General features: G+C 35.6%; 2 protein-coding genes across 2 annotated transcripts in view; one reads left to right on the top strand and one right to left on the bottom strand.

Annotated features, from left to right (window-relative positions):
* Positions 1-2451, top strand: part of ANXA10 (annexin A10) — a 69861-nt gene extending 67410 nt beyond the window's left edge. The window contains exon 12 of the mRNA XM_037058251.1: positions 2160-2451. Coding sequence (XP_036914146.1) covers positions 2160-2228 — 69 coding nt within the window. The 3' untranslated portion in view covers positions 2229-2451. The remainder of the gene's footprint in view (positions 1-2159) is intronic.
* A 3622-nt stretch (positions 2452-6073) lies between these two features.
* Positions 6074-17128, bottom strand: part of LOC118995338 (probable ATP-dependent RNA helicase DDX60) — an 83960-nt gene continuing 72905 nt past the window's right edge. Inside the window, exons 35-38 of the mRNA XM_037058249.1 lie at positions 16820-16962; positions 14995-15146; positions 6942-7004; positions 6074-6842 (exon numbers count right to left, since the gene is read on the bottom strand). Coding sequence (XP_036914144.1) covers positions 6740-6842; positions 6942-7004; positions 14995-15146; positions 16820-16962 — 461 coding nt within the window. The 3' untranslated portion in view covers positions 6074-6739. The remainder of the gene's footprint in view (positions 6843-6941; positions 7005-14994; positions 15147-16819; positions 16963-17128) is intronic.

The raw sequence follows: 17128 nt of genomic DNA, 5'->3' as shown, positions 1-17128 counted from the left end.
TTATTTTGACCCATAATTTGTCCATTTTTGAAATGGAAATAAGAGCTGAAAGTTAAATAACTTCATGTCAGAATCTAGAAAGCTGAGGAGACTGACAGGGATGGCTGACTTCAGTCCATCGGATAGCCCTCTAGAGCATCAGCAGGTTGAGGAAACCCCTTGCCGTCAGTGACAGATGTTATTCCTTCCTCTTCCCTGTGTTTTAAGCAAAAACCAACGTTGTGATCCTGTAAAACATTCATTCCTTCATTGTGTAATTGTGTTTTATGAGCTAAATTCTGAAGTATGATCAGCATCGACAAAATACATTTTGCCACAAGACCACCTACATGGTGAAGAGGCTCCTTAGGTCAGTTCAGCGGTCCTCTTATATTGTCATAGAAGGCAGGGCCACCAGTCCAATTCCATACACGGTAATCGAGGCATTTAACACTGGGAGTTATGTCAAATTCTATACATGCATATCCTTTTAGTGCTTGAAGGGCAAAGAAGCACTGATTCAGAAGTAACAAGCCAGTTTTACATTCTTTTTTTTTTAAAGATTTTATTTATTTATCTTTAGAGAGGAAAGGTTGGAGAGAAGGAGAGAAACATCACTGTATGGTTGCCTCTTGTGAGTGCCCCGCTGGGAACTGGCCCTCAACCCAGGCATGTGCCCTAACTGGGAATCGAACCGTGATCGTGTGGTTCGCAGGCCCATGCTCAATCCACTGAGCTACACCAGCCAGGGCCAGTTTTACATTCTGATATGCCTAAACTTCATGCTGGATTTTGATAACACCTAGCAAAGAATTATCAGAATGCATAGAACCACCTATGTAGGTTTTGGTACCCAATAGAAAATGAAAATGCTTCATCCTTAACAAAAAAAATTATAAAGAATTTCAAGATGGCATCAGCAGAACATTAAACCAAACACAGGGCCTTGAATGTATTTTAAATTTTATTTCACACATACCTACCTTGTGTACATTGGCTTTCCACTGAAATTTTCAATTGCATGAACGGCTTCTTAAATGAAAGAGTGATCCAGATTCAACTTGATAACCCAAACCCAGAGACCACAAAAACCAGAAGACCTTGTAGGCCCTCGGGTAGCTGAAGTGGTTTTTAAGAGGAAGAGTTGATGGACCAGTTAAGAGAAATCCTAACTATGTCTTTGACAAACTCTCCTCATATCACCTTCAAAATCCTGGACTTTTAGTGATGATAAACATTTCTCATTGTGAAATGCATGTCATACTCATTTTCTAAGTAAATAAAATAATTCTAATACACTTACTGCAAATAATCACAGCCACCTTAAAATCTACTGGTATTTACATATTAATGCAACTTTACTAAGTAGATTTAAAGCAGTAAATTATAATCACATAACATTGTATAAGAGAAGGTTAATATGATGGCTGACTCTTAACAAAAACAAGTTTTAGAGTTCCATTTGTTTATTACTATCATTGTTTTGAAAAACTTGGAAACTATAGAAAGTTATAAAAAGGTAAATAAAATTACCTTAGTTTTCTACTACAGATAACCAGTAATAAAATTTGTTTTAGGTGCTTTTTATCTTTTTAAAAATGTATATAAATATTAATAGGTTTACTACTTAAATGTTTTTATTGTATAAATGATAAAGCATATAAATTATTTCTTCATTATAGATTGCTTACTTTTTACTATAATACATAATATTATGGTGTATACTTTTTGCATAAATCTTCATGCTCATCCATAATTGATCATTACTTCCTTAGGATATATGTCTTGAAGTAGAATTGATGAATGAATGTAAAAATTTAGAAGTCATGTTAAGGCATATTGCCAATTTGCCCTTCAGACACTGTGAAAATTTATAGCAATAATATTAGGACACCCTTTTCTACACTTGAGAAGATTTTATTCTACTTCAACTTATTCTATTTATACATACACACTAGGGTTCAATTAATCTTATATGAACTCCTTTCTATTGACCATGGTATTATTTTACAACAACTTCCACCGGGAATAATTCTCAGGACATATTAAATCTTTAGATGAAAAAAGTAAATAATTTTGGAAAAGCTAATGGCCCATGAGTGTTTCATACTGTACTTCAGGGGAATTACAGTGTTTTTCAGAAATATTGTGACACAGTACTTTAAATACATTTTTTCCAGAATTTTGCCTCGGGGCACTATGAGAGAGCTCTGCTTGCCATCTGCGCCGGAGATGCCGAAGACTACTAAAGCAAGGGGAGGCTTCGGAGGGCTGTGCATCCCGCTTTGCAGGCGTGTCTGCTAGAGAATTCTGTCATGAGTTTGCACTGTTAGCAGCATTATAACAAACAATAAAATTGTATTTTCTCTTCTGTCTTTCAAATTATTCTAAGCCAAAAAAATATTGATACATTTATGTGAGACTGAATTTTTACTTATTATCTAAATCAATGACTTATTAAATTGTGTATAATGGCATAATAAAAAAAGATACTGCATTGAATTAGATTTTATTTACCTGTGAAATATCGACTCCCTACAACCGAGACCCTGCTTGTGGCTGTCCTTAGCGTGCTTGGGAAACAAGCAAAAGCACAGTGTGTGGCCAGGTCTCTTAGAAGAACATTTAAAACTCTTGCATAAATGCCATATAGCTAAAATGAACATGTAAAGTCACCTTTAAAAGAAAATAAAAGTATAATACAGCAAAATGCAGTCAAGTACATGCTCATCAGACTTAGCTGTGAAAGACACTAGACATAAAAATGGGTGTGTGTGTGTGTGTGTTTGACTGCCAGTCTGGTAAAGGCAATTTATTTCTAGCTAATATTTTTTATTTTTTAATATTTTATTTATTCATTTTTAGAGAGAGGGGAAGAGAAGCAGAGAAACATCAATGTGTGGTTGCCTCTCACGTACCCTGTACTGTGGTCCTGGCCTGCAACCCAGGCATGTGCCTAGACTGGGAATCAAACTGGTGACCCTTTGGTTTGCAGCCCGCACTCAATCCACTGAGCTACACCAGCCAGGGCTTTAGCTAATATTTTTTAATGTTGGTGGCTAAACAACTACTTGCCCATCACTTTTGTTTTCACTTCCTTTTTTTAATCCTTACCCGAGGACATTTTTCATTGCTGCGTGGAGGAAGACAGGAAAGGAGGGAAGAAGGGGGGAAAAGAGAGAGAGAGAAAGAGAAAGAGAAGGAGAGGAAAACAGAGAGAGATGTGAGAGCAAACACTGATCTAATCCTTCTCCTACATGCCCAACAGGGGATCAAACCTGCAGCCTGGGTGTGTGCCCTGACCAGTAATTTAGTTCACAGCCCTTTGGTCTGTGGGATGAGATTCCAACCAATTAAGCCACACTGGCCAGGACAAGCTGTTTTTACTTCTTAGTATCAGCATCCAAGTCTTTTGAAAGTGATTATACGGTTTGTGCCATCAGTAGAGCCTGATCCCTTTATGTGTCTCAACATTCAATATATTAGAAGCCGCAAGGGAAAAAAAAGCAACTCACTGAGGTCAGATTTTGGAAAGACTGGCTTAATGCCATAATCTACCCTACAACAAAGGCAGAGATGTGGATGGATGGACCCACAGCAAAGGGCTCCCAACATAAGCAAGGGGAAACACAAAAACCAAGATCATAGGAAGCAGTCATTAATGAAGTTGCATAAAGAAAATGGGAACATATTTACAAAGTTGGAAGAATCACCCCACCTGATGTCAAATTATACTACAAGGTCATTAAGGCAGCCTGGTACTGGCATAAAAGCATATGGAACAATGGAACAGAATAGGAAGCCCAGAAATAAACCCATGCCTTTATGGCCAATTAATACTCAACAAAGAATGCAAGAGCACACAACAGGGTAGAAGATAGCCTATTCAATAAATGGTGTTGAGAAAATTGGACAAATACGTGCAGAAAGGTGAAATTAGACCAACCACCTCCTTACGCTGTACACAGAATAAACTCAAAATGGGTTTAAGATTTCAACTTAAGACTCAAAACCATAAAAGTCCTAGAAAAAATACAGGTAGTAAAATCCTGGACATTTCTGAGAGCAATATCTTTTCTGATATGTCGTCTTAGACAAGGGAAACAAAGGGAAAATAAACAAATGGCATCATATCAAACTAGAAATTTACTGTACAGCAAAGGAAACCGTCATTAAAATGAAAAACAACTCACTAAATGGGAGAACATATTCACCAGTGATACATCCAATAAAGATTAGTATCCAAAATTTATAACGAATGTACAAAACTCAACATCACAAAAACAAACAATCCAATTAAAAAATAGGCGAAGGACCTGAATAGACGCTTCTCATGGAGGGTATACAGGAAGCCCATGGACATATGAAAGCATCCTCCATGTCATTAATCACCATAGAAATGCAAATTCAAACCACAATGATCCCTAGCTGGTTGGAGCTTTTTCCTGTAAACTAAAGGGTCTTGGGTTCAATTCCCAGTCAGGGCACATGCCTGGTTTCAGGTTCAGTTCAGAAAGGCAACCGATTGATGTTTTTCTTTCTTACACATCTATGTTTCTCTCTCTCTCTCTCTCTCTCTCTCTCTCTCTCTCTCTCTCTCTCTCCCTCCCTCCCTTCCCCTCTCCCTAAAATCAATAAGTGCATCCTTGGGGGAGGATTTAAAAAAAACACAATAAAATATCACCTCACACCTATCAGAATAGCTATCATCAACAAAGCAACAAACAACCAGTACCGGTGAGGATGTGGAGAAAAGGGAACCCTTGTGCACTCTTGGTTGGAATGCAGACTGGTGCAACCACTGTGGAAAGCAGTATGGAGTTTCCTCAAAAAATTAAAAATAGAACTGCCTTATGACCTAGCAATTCCACTTCTGGGAATATATCTGAAGCGACATGCAACACTGATTTAAAAGAATACACGCACCTCTATGTTCACTGCAGCATTATTTACAATAGCCAAAATTTGGAAGCAGCCCAAGTGCCCATCACCTAATTAGTGAATTAAAAAGCTGTGGGACATGGACACAATCAATACTACTTTTTTATTAAAAAAAGGAAATGTCACCTTTTGCAGTAGTATGAATGGACATGGAGATTATTATGCTAAGTAAAATAAGCCAGTCAGAGAAAAACAAATGCCATATGATTTAACTTTTATGTAGAATCTAATGAACAAAATACCACAAAACCAAAATAGAAACGGACTCATAGATACCAAAAACAGACTGACAGCTGTTAGAGGGGCAGGGCTTGGAGAGCTTGGTGATAAAGTAGAAGAGATTAAAGAAAACAAATACATAAATAAAACATACAGACTCAGACAACAGTATGGTGATTACCAGAGAGGAAGGAGGGTGGGGAAAGTAGAAGAGGGTGACAGAAGGACATTTTGTCAACACACGAAACAATATAGAGATGATGCATTATACAACTGTATACCTGCAATGCCTCAGAGGGGCCCCTGCCTTCTTGCAGGGAGGGGGTGCAGGCCCTCCCAAGGGTTGACCCTTGAAATTTATGTAATTTTATTAACTAATGTCACTCTAATAAGTGCAATAAAATTGAAAATAAATAAGTACAATAAATTGGGTTTGGTTCCTATCTTAAAAAAAATTATTACATTTCAAGCTGAACAGAGTAATTATTAGAGACATTTGGCATAGCTATTTTACATGCTAAAATTCTTTGGAAAAACTATTGTTAGAACTTTTATGAGATTTTCAATATTTAAATAAAAAATTTCTCACTAGGACATCTCTTTAAAAAATTTTTTTTTCAGAGATTGGTGAAGGGAAGGAGAAAGAGACAGAAAAAAATAGCAATGGGAGAGAAAAACATCAATCAGTTGATCGGCTGCCTCTCCTATATGCCCAGCCGGGCACCAAACCCATAACCTAAACCCATGTCCTGACTAGGAATTTGACTGGTGATCATTTGCTTTGTAGGACAAAGCCCAACAAACTGAGCTACACTGGTCAGGGAAGACTAGCACATCTTTTGATAAATTGGTCAATACATTGTGAAATCTATACTTTAGCTAGGTAATCCATTTTATTTCACTGGTACAGAATGAAAATCAAATCAAACACAAATCCAAATTTAATGAGAGACTTTATTTGAAAAAAACTATTGCAATAAGTAAAAAAGCCTATTGCAACAGGTAAAGGCCAATGAAATAAGAAAATCATTCTGCCTCTGAGTCTTCAGAGGTCAGAGCCTGCTGACCTTGAGCACTCTCGAAGGTCAGCCAGAAAAGAATTTTAATTTCTAGGGATAAGGAAACCAGGCCAGAAAGAATCAGGTATGAAGGAATGGCATGATGTGTGGTGTGATTGGACAACTGGTCTGGGAATGTCTTTGACCTTCCTTGGCATAGTTGATCTGAGATAGTTGATCAAGGAACTTGATCTGAGAATGCCTCCAGGCCGTTTTCAGGAGAGGCCTATGGGCAGATTCAGGGTCTGTGGGAAAGGGAGAAGCCTTCCCCAAAGGGCAGACTAAATTTGGCTGAGTCAAGTCAGCAGGCATTTTGTCAGCAGGAGAAAACAGTTCAGCAAGCATTTAATGAGACAAAGAATGGGGATTTGCAGGGTTATGTTGAGGATTGTCACAGGTAAACAAGGGGGTCATCTGAAAGTCTAATCTAAGTCATTTTAGAAAGGGTGGTTCTTTGCAGTTTCCTGGAACACAGAAGAGCAAGAAAATTTCCTGACTGTCTCTATTTTTCAGGAGCACAGTAGTTGGGGAAAGTTTAACATTCAGTCTTTTTTTCCTAAGATTTGACTGAATGCTTTACTCAGTTGTTTAAATGCTAACACAACATTGTCATCTTCATCATCACATAATTCACTCAGTGAAGTTCTGTAAGAGATTAAGTGTTTTAATTATTATCATTGCTTTTTGTACTTTATGGTGTTTAGCTGGTTATATGATCTTTAAATGCAAAATTGTTTACTATACCTGATGGCTTGAACAGTAAGTGTAAAATCCTTGAGTAAATGATAAGCATCTCCCATATTTAACCTACAGGAAAAAAAAGATAAAGTACATTTAAAACAATACATTTGGTTTTGGTGTGTTATCAACCTACAGTAATGAAATAAATTACCACCCAATTGCTGACTTCTCCCCAAACAAAATAAAAGCAGATATGGAGAGACTACAGAGAAGTGTGTATGTCCTTTGCAGCTCTTTACTATGCTTATTTTAGTCCTAAATTGACATTAACTAGTAAAGTGGGTAATCACTTATCAAAAAAAATTTTGACTTGTAGTTCTTTTATGTAGTAGTACATTATTATTACTAAATTTAAGTGTGTCACATATGTTAAAAATAGTGCTGAATATAAGCAAGTGATGTCACTGAAAATGTGGTATAGGCAGCTCCAAGGATAAATCCTTCCACAGAAACATAAAAAATATGTATATAAGCAAAAACTGTCAGAATCAACTTTGTCAGAACTTTGGAAAATAGTCAAACGTTTGATTCAGATAGTGAAAAAGTTTAGAAAAGATAGAAAAGCTTGTGACATCTTATTCGCCCTGTCCCCAACCTCCTGCCAGTTTAGGGATAATCCTGAAGACAACATCCTATGATACCTTCATGGTGCTGGGAGGAATGAGGGAGGGGCCCTGGAAAAGGTTGGTGCCCAAAATGGCAAAAGTAAGTCTTTCTTCAGCAGTAATTACTTTAAGTGTAAATAAATTAAATTATTCAATGAAAAGTTAAAGACTGGCCATACAGAAATATAAATCTAAATTTACATTTAGATTATATAAATCTAAAATATAGACATCATCTAACCATATACTGTCAGTGAGAAACTTACTTTGTAACCCAAAACACAAAGCTATGGAAAGTGAAAGGATGAAAAAGATATTTTATAAAAATAATAAACAAAAGAGAGCTGGGGTGGCTTATACTAATACCAGGGAAATAGACTTCGGGTCAAACACCATTACATGAGACAAGAAATACATTACATATTGATGAAAGGGTTAATTGATCCAGAAGACAAAATGATTATAAACGTATAGATCCCAAACAACAGAGCCCCTAAATATATGCAAAAAACATTGACAGGATTAAAGGGAGAAACTGACTGGATTAAAATAACAGTAGAATACTTTAATACCCCTCTTGTGATAATGGGTAGAATATCTAGAGAGAGGGGCAAGAAGGAAATAAAGGACTTAACACAATAAGCCAACTAGACCTAACAGACATAGTTAGGTTACTACATTCAACAACATACATTCTTGTCGTGTGCATGTCAAGCATTTGCCAGAAGGGCCCATAGTTTAGACAAAACAAGTTTCAATGTATTTAAAAATGTTGAAGTTAGACAACGTATCTTTTTATACCACAATGAAATGATGCCACAAACCATTAAAAGAAGGAAAACTGAAAAATTAACAAATATATGGGAATCAAACAGCACACAAACCATGGATCAAAGAGGAAATCACAGGAAAATTAGAAAGCACTTAGAAACAAATGACAGTAAAAGCACAACACACAAAAACTTAGGGGATACAAAGAAAACAGTGCTCAGAGAATTTATACGTTAATACCCATGCTGAAAAATATAAAAGATCTCAAATCGACAGCCTAATTTTACACCCTAAGGAACCAGAAAAAGAAGAGTGATCTAAAACCTAAGTTATCAGAGGAAAGGAATGAAAAAGATCAGTATGGTAATGAATGAAACAGAGAATACAAAAATAATAAAGAAGATCAATGAAACAAATATAGACCCTCAGAAAAGATCAACAAAGTCGATAAACCTTTAGCTAGCCCGACAAAGGAGAAAAACAAAGATGCAAATAAATACAAGCAGGAATGAACATGGCAACATCACTACCTATGCTATAGGAAAAACTAAATTATATGAGAGTACTATAAACAACTGACTCTACACCAAAAATTAGATAATCTATGTTAGATGGACACATTTCTAGGGATATATAAATTACCAAAACTGTTTTAAAATATATAGAAAAATCTAATAAAACTTGGCTTTACTGGTGAATTCTACCATTTAAAAAAGAATTACATTGAATTTGTAAATTGCTTTAGGTAGTGTAGACATTTTGATGATGTTAATTCTTTCAATCCATGAACACTATATATGTTTCCATTTGTTTGTGTCTTCCTTGATTTCTTTCTTCAGTGTTGTGTAGTTTTCTGCATACAGGTCTTTTACCTCCTTGGTTAGGTTTATTCCCAGATATTTTATTTTTGATTTTGCTATATCAAATGGGATTTTTGTCTTGATTTCTGCTTCTGCTGATCCATTGTTAGTATACAAAAATGCCTTTGATTTCTGGATATTGACTTTGTAACCTGTTGTTTTGCCAAATTCATTTATTAGTTCGAGCAGTTTTTTGGTAGAGTCTATAGGATTTTCCATGTACACTATCATGTCATCTGCAAACAATGACAGTTTTGTTTCCTCCTTTCCAATTTGAACGCCTTTTATTTCCTTTTCTTGCCTGATCGCTGAGGCTAAAACTTCCAATACTATATTAAATAGAAGTGGTAAAAGTGGACAACCTTGTCTTGTTCCTGATCTTAGTAGAAAAGATTTTAGTTTTTGCTCATTGAGTATGATGTTGGCTGTAGGTCTTTCATATATGGCCTTTTTTCTCAGAAAACTAAAATTGGATTTCCCTTTTGACTCAGCAATTCCACTGCTAGGATTGTATCCTAAGAACCCTAAAACACCAATCCCAAAGAACATATGCACCCCAATGTTCACAGCAGCACAATTTACAATAGCCAAGAGTTGGAAGCAACCTAGGTGCCCGTCAGTAAATGAATGGATCAAAAAACTATGGTACATATACACAATGGAATTCTATGCAGCAGAAAGAAAGAAGGAGCTCCTACCTTTTGCAACAGCATGGATGGAACTGGAAAGCATTATGCTGAGTGAAATAAGCCAGGTGTTAAAGGACAAATACCATATGATCTCACCTTGAACAGGAAGCTAAACAACAAAACAAACAAGCAAGCAAAATATAACCAAAGACACTGAAATAGAGAACAGGCTGACAGTGACCAGAGGGAAGAGGGGAGGGAATTTCAGGGGAAATAGGGGAGGGATTTAGAGGAACATACATAAAGGACACATGGACAAAACTGAGAAGGGTGGAAAGGGGAGGGAGGGGGGAAGACGGGGGGTGGGATGGGATGGGAGTCATAGACAGAAAACTGTACTTGAAAAATAATTAAATAAATAAAAATAAAAAAGAATTAACACCAACCTTCCTAACTCATTTTTTGAGCCTATATGGCCTTGATATCAAACCAAACTACATTACAAGAAAGCTATAGACCAATATCCCTTATGAATACAGATGCAAAGATTGTCAACAAAATACCAACAAACTGAAAGCAGCAGCATACTTAAAAGATTATCCATCACAACTTTGTGAAATTTATCCCAGGAATACAAAAAACTCAACATAAGAAAATCAATTAATGTCCATGCTACCCAAAGCAATCTATAGATTCAATGCAATCCCTATTAAAATACCAATGACATACTTCACAGATTTACAGTAAATATTTCAAAAATGTATATGGAACCAAAAATGGACTAAGAGCCTCAGCAATCTTAAGAAAGAACAAAGTAGGAGGGATCATAGTTCCTGATATCAAACTATATTACAAGGACACTATAATCAAAACAGTCTGTCTGATACTGGTGTGAGACCAGACACATACATCAATAAAATAAAATAAAAATAGGAACAGAATAAAAACCCAGAAATAAACCCATGTCTCTATGGTCAATCAATATTAGACAAAAGAGGGCAGGAACATAAAATGAAGTAAAAATAGCCTCTTCAATAAATGGTATTGGGATATCAGGACAAGTACATACAAAAAAAGTGAAACTAGACCACAAACTTACATTGTACACCAGAATAAACTAAAAAATGGATAAAGGACTTAACCATAAGCTGTGCCACCACAAAAGTCCTAGAAGAGAATATAGGCAGTAAAATTCCATGTATCCCATACAACAATATTTTTGCCAATATATCCTCTAGGGCAAGGTAAATAAAGGAAAGAATAAACAGAGGAGACTACATCAAATTAAAAAGCTTCTGCATGGCTAAATAAAATATCATCAATATAAAAAGGGAATCAACCATATGGGAAAACATATTTGCCAATAATACCTTGAATAACAGTTTGATCTCCAAAATATATAAATAACACATATGAATAAACATCAGGAAGATAAACAGTCCAACTAAAAAATGGCAAAGAACCTGAACAGACACTTCTCCAAGGAGGACTTACAGAGGGCCCAGAGGCATATGAAAGGATGCTCAACATCACTAGCTATCAGAGAGATGCAAATTAAAACCACAATGAGATACCACCTCACACAAGTTAGAATGGCTATTATTAACAAATCAACAAACGACAAGTGCTGTCAAAGATGTGGATAAAAGGGGACCCTAGTGCACTGTAGCATGGATTGCAGACTGGTGCAGCCACTATGGAAAACAGTATGGAATTTCCTCAGAAATCTTAAAATGAAACTGCCTTTTGACCCAGCAATTCCACAGCTGGGATTATACCCTAAAAACCCTGAAACACCAATTCAAAAGAACCTATGCACCCCAATGTTCACAGCAGTATAATTCACAATAACCAAATGCTGGAAATAGCCTAAGTGCCCATCAGTAAACTAGTGGATCAAAAAACTATGGTACATTTACACAATGGAATACTACAAAGCAGAAAGAAAGGATGATCTCCTACCTTATGTGACACCATTGAAGGAACTGGAGAGTATTATGTTAAGTGAAATAAGCCAGGAGGTGAAAGACAAATACTGTATAATCTCACCTATAAGTGGAACCTAGTGAACAAAACAAACAAGCAAGCAAAATAGAACCAGAGACATGGAGACAGGAAACAGACTGATAGCAACCAGAAGGGCAGGGGGGAGAGTATTGGGAGAAAGAAGAGGAAGGATCTGATCAAAGAACAGGTATAAATAACCTATGGACATGGACAAGAGGGTGGAGACTGACTGTGGGAGCAGAGGTGGGGATGGGTGGGGCAGGAGGCAGCAACAGGGGTTAATTGGGACCACTTTGATAGAACAACAATTAAAAAATAACAATACAATTTAATAAGAATAAAAAATTAATTAATGTAAGCCCTGGCTAGTATGGCTCAGTGGATTGAGTGCGGGCCTGTGAACCAAAGAATTGCAGTTCGATTCCCAGTCAGGGCACATGCCTAGGTTGCAGGCCAGTTCCCAGCAGGGGACACACAAGAGGCAACTATACATTGATATTTCTCTCCCTCTCTACTTCTCTTTCCCTCTAAAAGATATATAAATAAAATCTTTTAAAAAGAATAAAAAATTAATTAATATAATATGCCACATTAATAAAATAAAGGAAACAAAGTCACATGATCACCTCAGTTATCACAGAAAGAGCACTTGAAAAAAATCTTTTCATGATAAAAACACTCAGCAAAACCAAAAATACAAGAGAACTTCCTCAACAGTATAAAGGACATTTTTGGAAAAATCTCACAGCTAACAATGATAAAAGACTGAAGCTTTTTTCAAAAATCAGAAACAAAACAAAGATTTCTGATTTTACTCTTACCATTCAGAATTTTATTGGAAGTACTAGCCACAGCAATTAGGTAAGAAGAAAAAAAGCATCCAAATTAAAAAAGTAAAACTTTCTCTATTCATAAATGACATGATCCCATACATAGTAAATCTTGAAGAATCTACAAAATTACTATTAGACCTAATAAACAAATTTTGTGATGTTGTAGAATACAAGATTGATGCTAAAAATTCAGTTGTGTTTCTATAAATAAGCAAGTTACTCTCTGAAAAAGATATTAAGGGAAAAATCCAATTATAATAGCATCCCCAAAATTAAATATCTAGAAATAAATTAAACCAAAGAGGTTAAAGGCTTATACATTGAAAACTATAACATTGCTGAGAGAAATTAAAGACCTAAAAAATAAAGAGATATCTTATGTTTATGGATTGAAAGACTTATTATTGTTAATATGACAATATTATCTAAAGTGTTCTACAGACTCATTGCAACCCCTATCAAAGTTTCCAGTCTTTTTTTTTAAAGACTTTATTTATTTCTTTTTAAGGAGAAGGGCAGGGAAGGAGGAAGAGAAGGAAGAGAAACATCGATGTGTGGTTGCCTTTCACACAGCCCTTACTGGGGACCTTGCCCATAGCCCAGGCATGTGCCGTGACTGGGAATTGAACCAGTGACCCTTTGGTTTGCAGGCCAGCACTCAGTCCACTGAGCCACACCAGCCAGGGCAAAATTTCCACAGCCTTCATTTTAGAAGTGGAAAAAACAGTCCTCAAATACATGTGGAATTGTAAAACACCTTGAATAGCCAAAACAATATTGAATACAAAGAACAAAATTCATAGACTCACACTTTTGTATACAAAAACTATGGTAATCAAGACAGTTTGGTACTAGCATATGTATAGACCTGTAGTCTATCAGAATAGAACTGAGAGTTCAGAAACAAACCCATATATCTATGGCCAATTGACTCTTGACCAGGTATGAAGACCATTCAGTAGGGAAGGAATTAAAAAAATGGTGCTGGGACAATTGTAGGCTCACTTGCAAATGAATAAAATGGGACCTTAACACATACTGTATAAGAAAATGTATTTGCAAATGAATTAACCACCTAAATATAACAGCCAAAACTATATAACATTCATAGAGGACAACATAGGGATATATCTTCATGAGCTTGGATTTGTTAATGGATTCTTAGCTATGACACCAAAAGCATGAACAACAGAAAAAAAATAGATTGTACTTTTGCATATTAAAGGGTGTTATCAAGGAAATAAAAAATAACTTACAGAAAAGGAGAAAATGTTTATAAATCATATATCTGATAAGGATCTATTATCCAAAATATATAAACAACTACAACTCAAGAACAAAAAGAAAAACAACACAATTATAAATGAAAAAAACACTTGAATAGACATTTTTACAGAGAACATATACATCTTTTCATAATATGGAAAGATGTTCAACATCATCAGTGTATATGGAAATGTAAATCAAAACCACAATGAGCTATATATCACTTCACACCAATTACAATGTCTATAATTTTAAAAAATCAAAATAGCAAATGTGGTGAGATTATGGAGAAAATGGAAAACTTGTATATTGCTAGTGGTAACATAAAATGGTTCAGTTGCTGTGGAAAATATTTCAATGGTTTTTCGAAAATTTCGATATAGAGTTATATATGACCCAGCAATTGTACTCCCAAAAGTATACCCAAAAGAATTAAAAACTAGTACTCAAATAAATACGGGTCCACGCATGTTCATAGCAGTACCATTCACAATAGCCGAAAGAGGAAGCAATCCAAATGTGCATCACCTACATAAATATACTGCATATATACATACAAAGAAATATTATTTAGCTATAAAAAGCAGTGAAATACTGACAGTGCCACAACTGTCAAATGTTATAATGAAAGAAGTCAGACATAGAAGGTCACATGTGATTTCATTTATTTTAAATATTCAGATGAGGTCAGTCCATAGAGACAGAGAGCAGACTGATTGTTGGCAGAGGATGGGGGGAAAGGAGGAAGGGGGGCTACTGTTTAAATGGGTACACATTTTACCCTTAGGAAAAGGAAAAAGTTTAGCAGCTAGGTAGATGTTGCCTAACGTTATGAATGCATCAAATGCTGCCCAATTGTTCACTTTCATATGGTTAACTTCATGTTATGTAAACGTCCCCTCAATAAACAAAAAATAGTAAATAACATTTAAAAGTAGTTCCAAGTAAAATTCATCTTTATGACTCTTCTTAAATTTTTGCATCTTAAAATCATCCTCATAAGTTATAATGTCACAGCACAATAAACGTGAATTATACAAGTGCATATACCTCTACAAAGAATGTTAAAATAGAAAAATTCATACCAGTTATCCCAAGTGAGTGCCGACAGGGAACGGTTTTTATAGAAATTCATTATATAACCATTCAGTGGAGACTTCCTTCCATTCATATCATACTTAGTCATGTAAAAGAAAGGAACTTTTGTAACATCCACATAAATTGTTTGTAACATAGCCTGAGGAATGCAGAGATTTCAGATTGTTAGCATTTCCTTTTCAGATGTGCCTTAATCTATTACAAACTTTGATTATTGTGGCTCATGACATCTAGCTAATGAAAACAACAACCCAATATATTTTAATGAAGTATCATCAAATATTAAGTACATTAAGGTCCTCCAAACTTTAGTATAAATCACCAAATAAAATCAGTAAGAAAGATCATTATCCAAAATATTAAAACTATTTTTGAACTCACAAAAAAGATATATCTAATTTATTCAGAGTTCGAAGGGACATAGTCATTTTTATAATCTCAGAAATATACTTAACCTTAGCAATAAATCATTTCTCCTGAAAAGATATTTGTACAAGTTTCCAAACTTATATGGTTTCAGCTACACAGAGTAGTAATAGTGCTTGTTCTTTTTTCCCCATACACATCTATTTCTTTGGAGGGGATGTAAGTACCCAATTTAGGCCAATCACAGTCCCTGGAATTTATCTCCATCAACATGCTATGGAGAAGCTGCCAGGGGTCCAGGTAGGACTGGTAGTCTTACTATGGCCAATCTTCTGGGGAAGAAAATGAAGTGGCTCTTGTGTCGGGAGGTGCTTGACATGTACTTACTGAGTTTCCACTCCCCAGTTTTATGTGCAAGGACCACAAAGGTGAAACAAACAAAACCTTCCTCAAATGGTTTATAGCAGGGATTCTCCGATGTTCTGTTATTCCATGTTTTAAATTTTTTTATTATTTTTTCAATTACAGTTTACACCCTGTATTATTTTGTATTAGTGTCAGGTGTACAGCATAGTGGTTAGACAATCATACACTTTACAAAGTGTTCCCCCCAATATTTCTTGTATCCACCTGGTACCATACACAGTTATAATATTATTGACTACATTTCCTATGCTGTACTTTACATCCCCATGACCATTTTGTAACTACTGATTTGTACTTCTCAATCCCTTCACCTTTTTCACCCAGTCCCTCAACCTCCGTTCCTTCTGGCAACCATCAGTCTGTTCTCTGTATCTATCAGTCTTTTTCACATTGATGTGTATATTGAGCTCAATTGTCTGAGATGGCTCCCAAGATTCCTCATTTCTGTGGAATAAATTCCCAATGCTGTGGGTCTCTGGTTCCCGCCTGGAGTGGCAAGGGCTTATGCTATAGTGACTCACACAAGTACGACAACATAATTCCTACATGACGATTAACTGAGAGACAACATTCTTTTCATTATCTAATTCAATGTCTATTTTTAAAACTACTTAATTAGTAAAAAAAGAGAAAGAGAATTGTTTCCTACTTCAGAAAAAGAAAAACTGTTATTCTGGAATGAGAACACAAAGGCTTTGTTTTACTGGACACTTAGCTAGTATTATAATCACATAGAATTATTTCTCTTAAATAATAAATAGGATAAAAGAAAATTTCACAGTAAGCCCTGGCTGGTGTAGCTCAGTGGATTGAGTGCGGGCCTGCGAACCACACAATTGCAGTTTGATTGCCAGTCAGGGCACATGCCTGGGTTGCAGGCCAGTTCCCAGCAGGGGACACATGAGAGGCAACCATACATTGATTTTTTTCTCCTTCTCGCCTTCCCTTCCCCTCTAAAAATAAATAAATAAATAAGTGAAATTTTTTTAAAAAGAAAATTTCATAGTAAGATTTACATACATCATTTACCACATTAATATTAAATAAATCTTGATCAGTTATGTTGGACAGGCAAGCAAATGGGGAGACAGCAGTTCTGCTCTCAGTTCCAGGCATTAAATGAGAGACCAGTTCAGAGTCTTCACATTCTTTACCTGAAAAGTCTAATAAGAAATCAATTAGAAAATCAAATAAGAAAATAATTGAAAACTGTTCCCCTATTAAGCACAAATGATTTCAAACAAATCATATTTGTTTACATCATTACTACCAGGCAAATTATTGAACTTCCTTTTAACAAAAATATTTAAGAGAAAAAATAAAGGACTG

This window comes from Sturnira hondurensis, unplaced genomic scaffold, assembly GCF_014824575.4.
Source record: "Sturnira hondurensis isolate 20B ecotype Veracruz unplaced genomic scaffold, ASM1482457v3 Scaffold0010128, whole genome shotgun sequence".
In the NCBI taxonomy this organism is placed as follows: Eukaryota; Metazoa; Chordata; class Mammalia; order Chiroptera; family Phyllostomidae; genus Sturnira; species Sturnira hondurensis.
The sequence above is the reverse complement of the archived record's forward strand: the minus strand, read 5'-3'. Positions and strand labels throughout refer to the sequence as shown.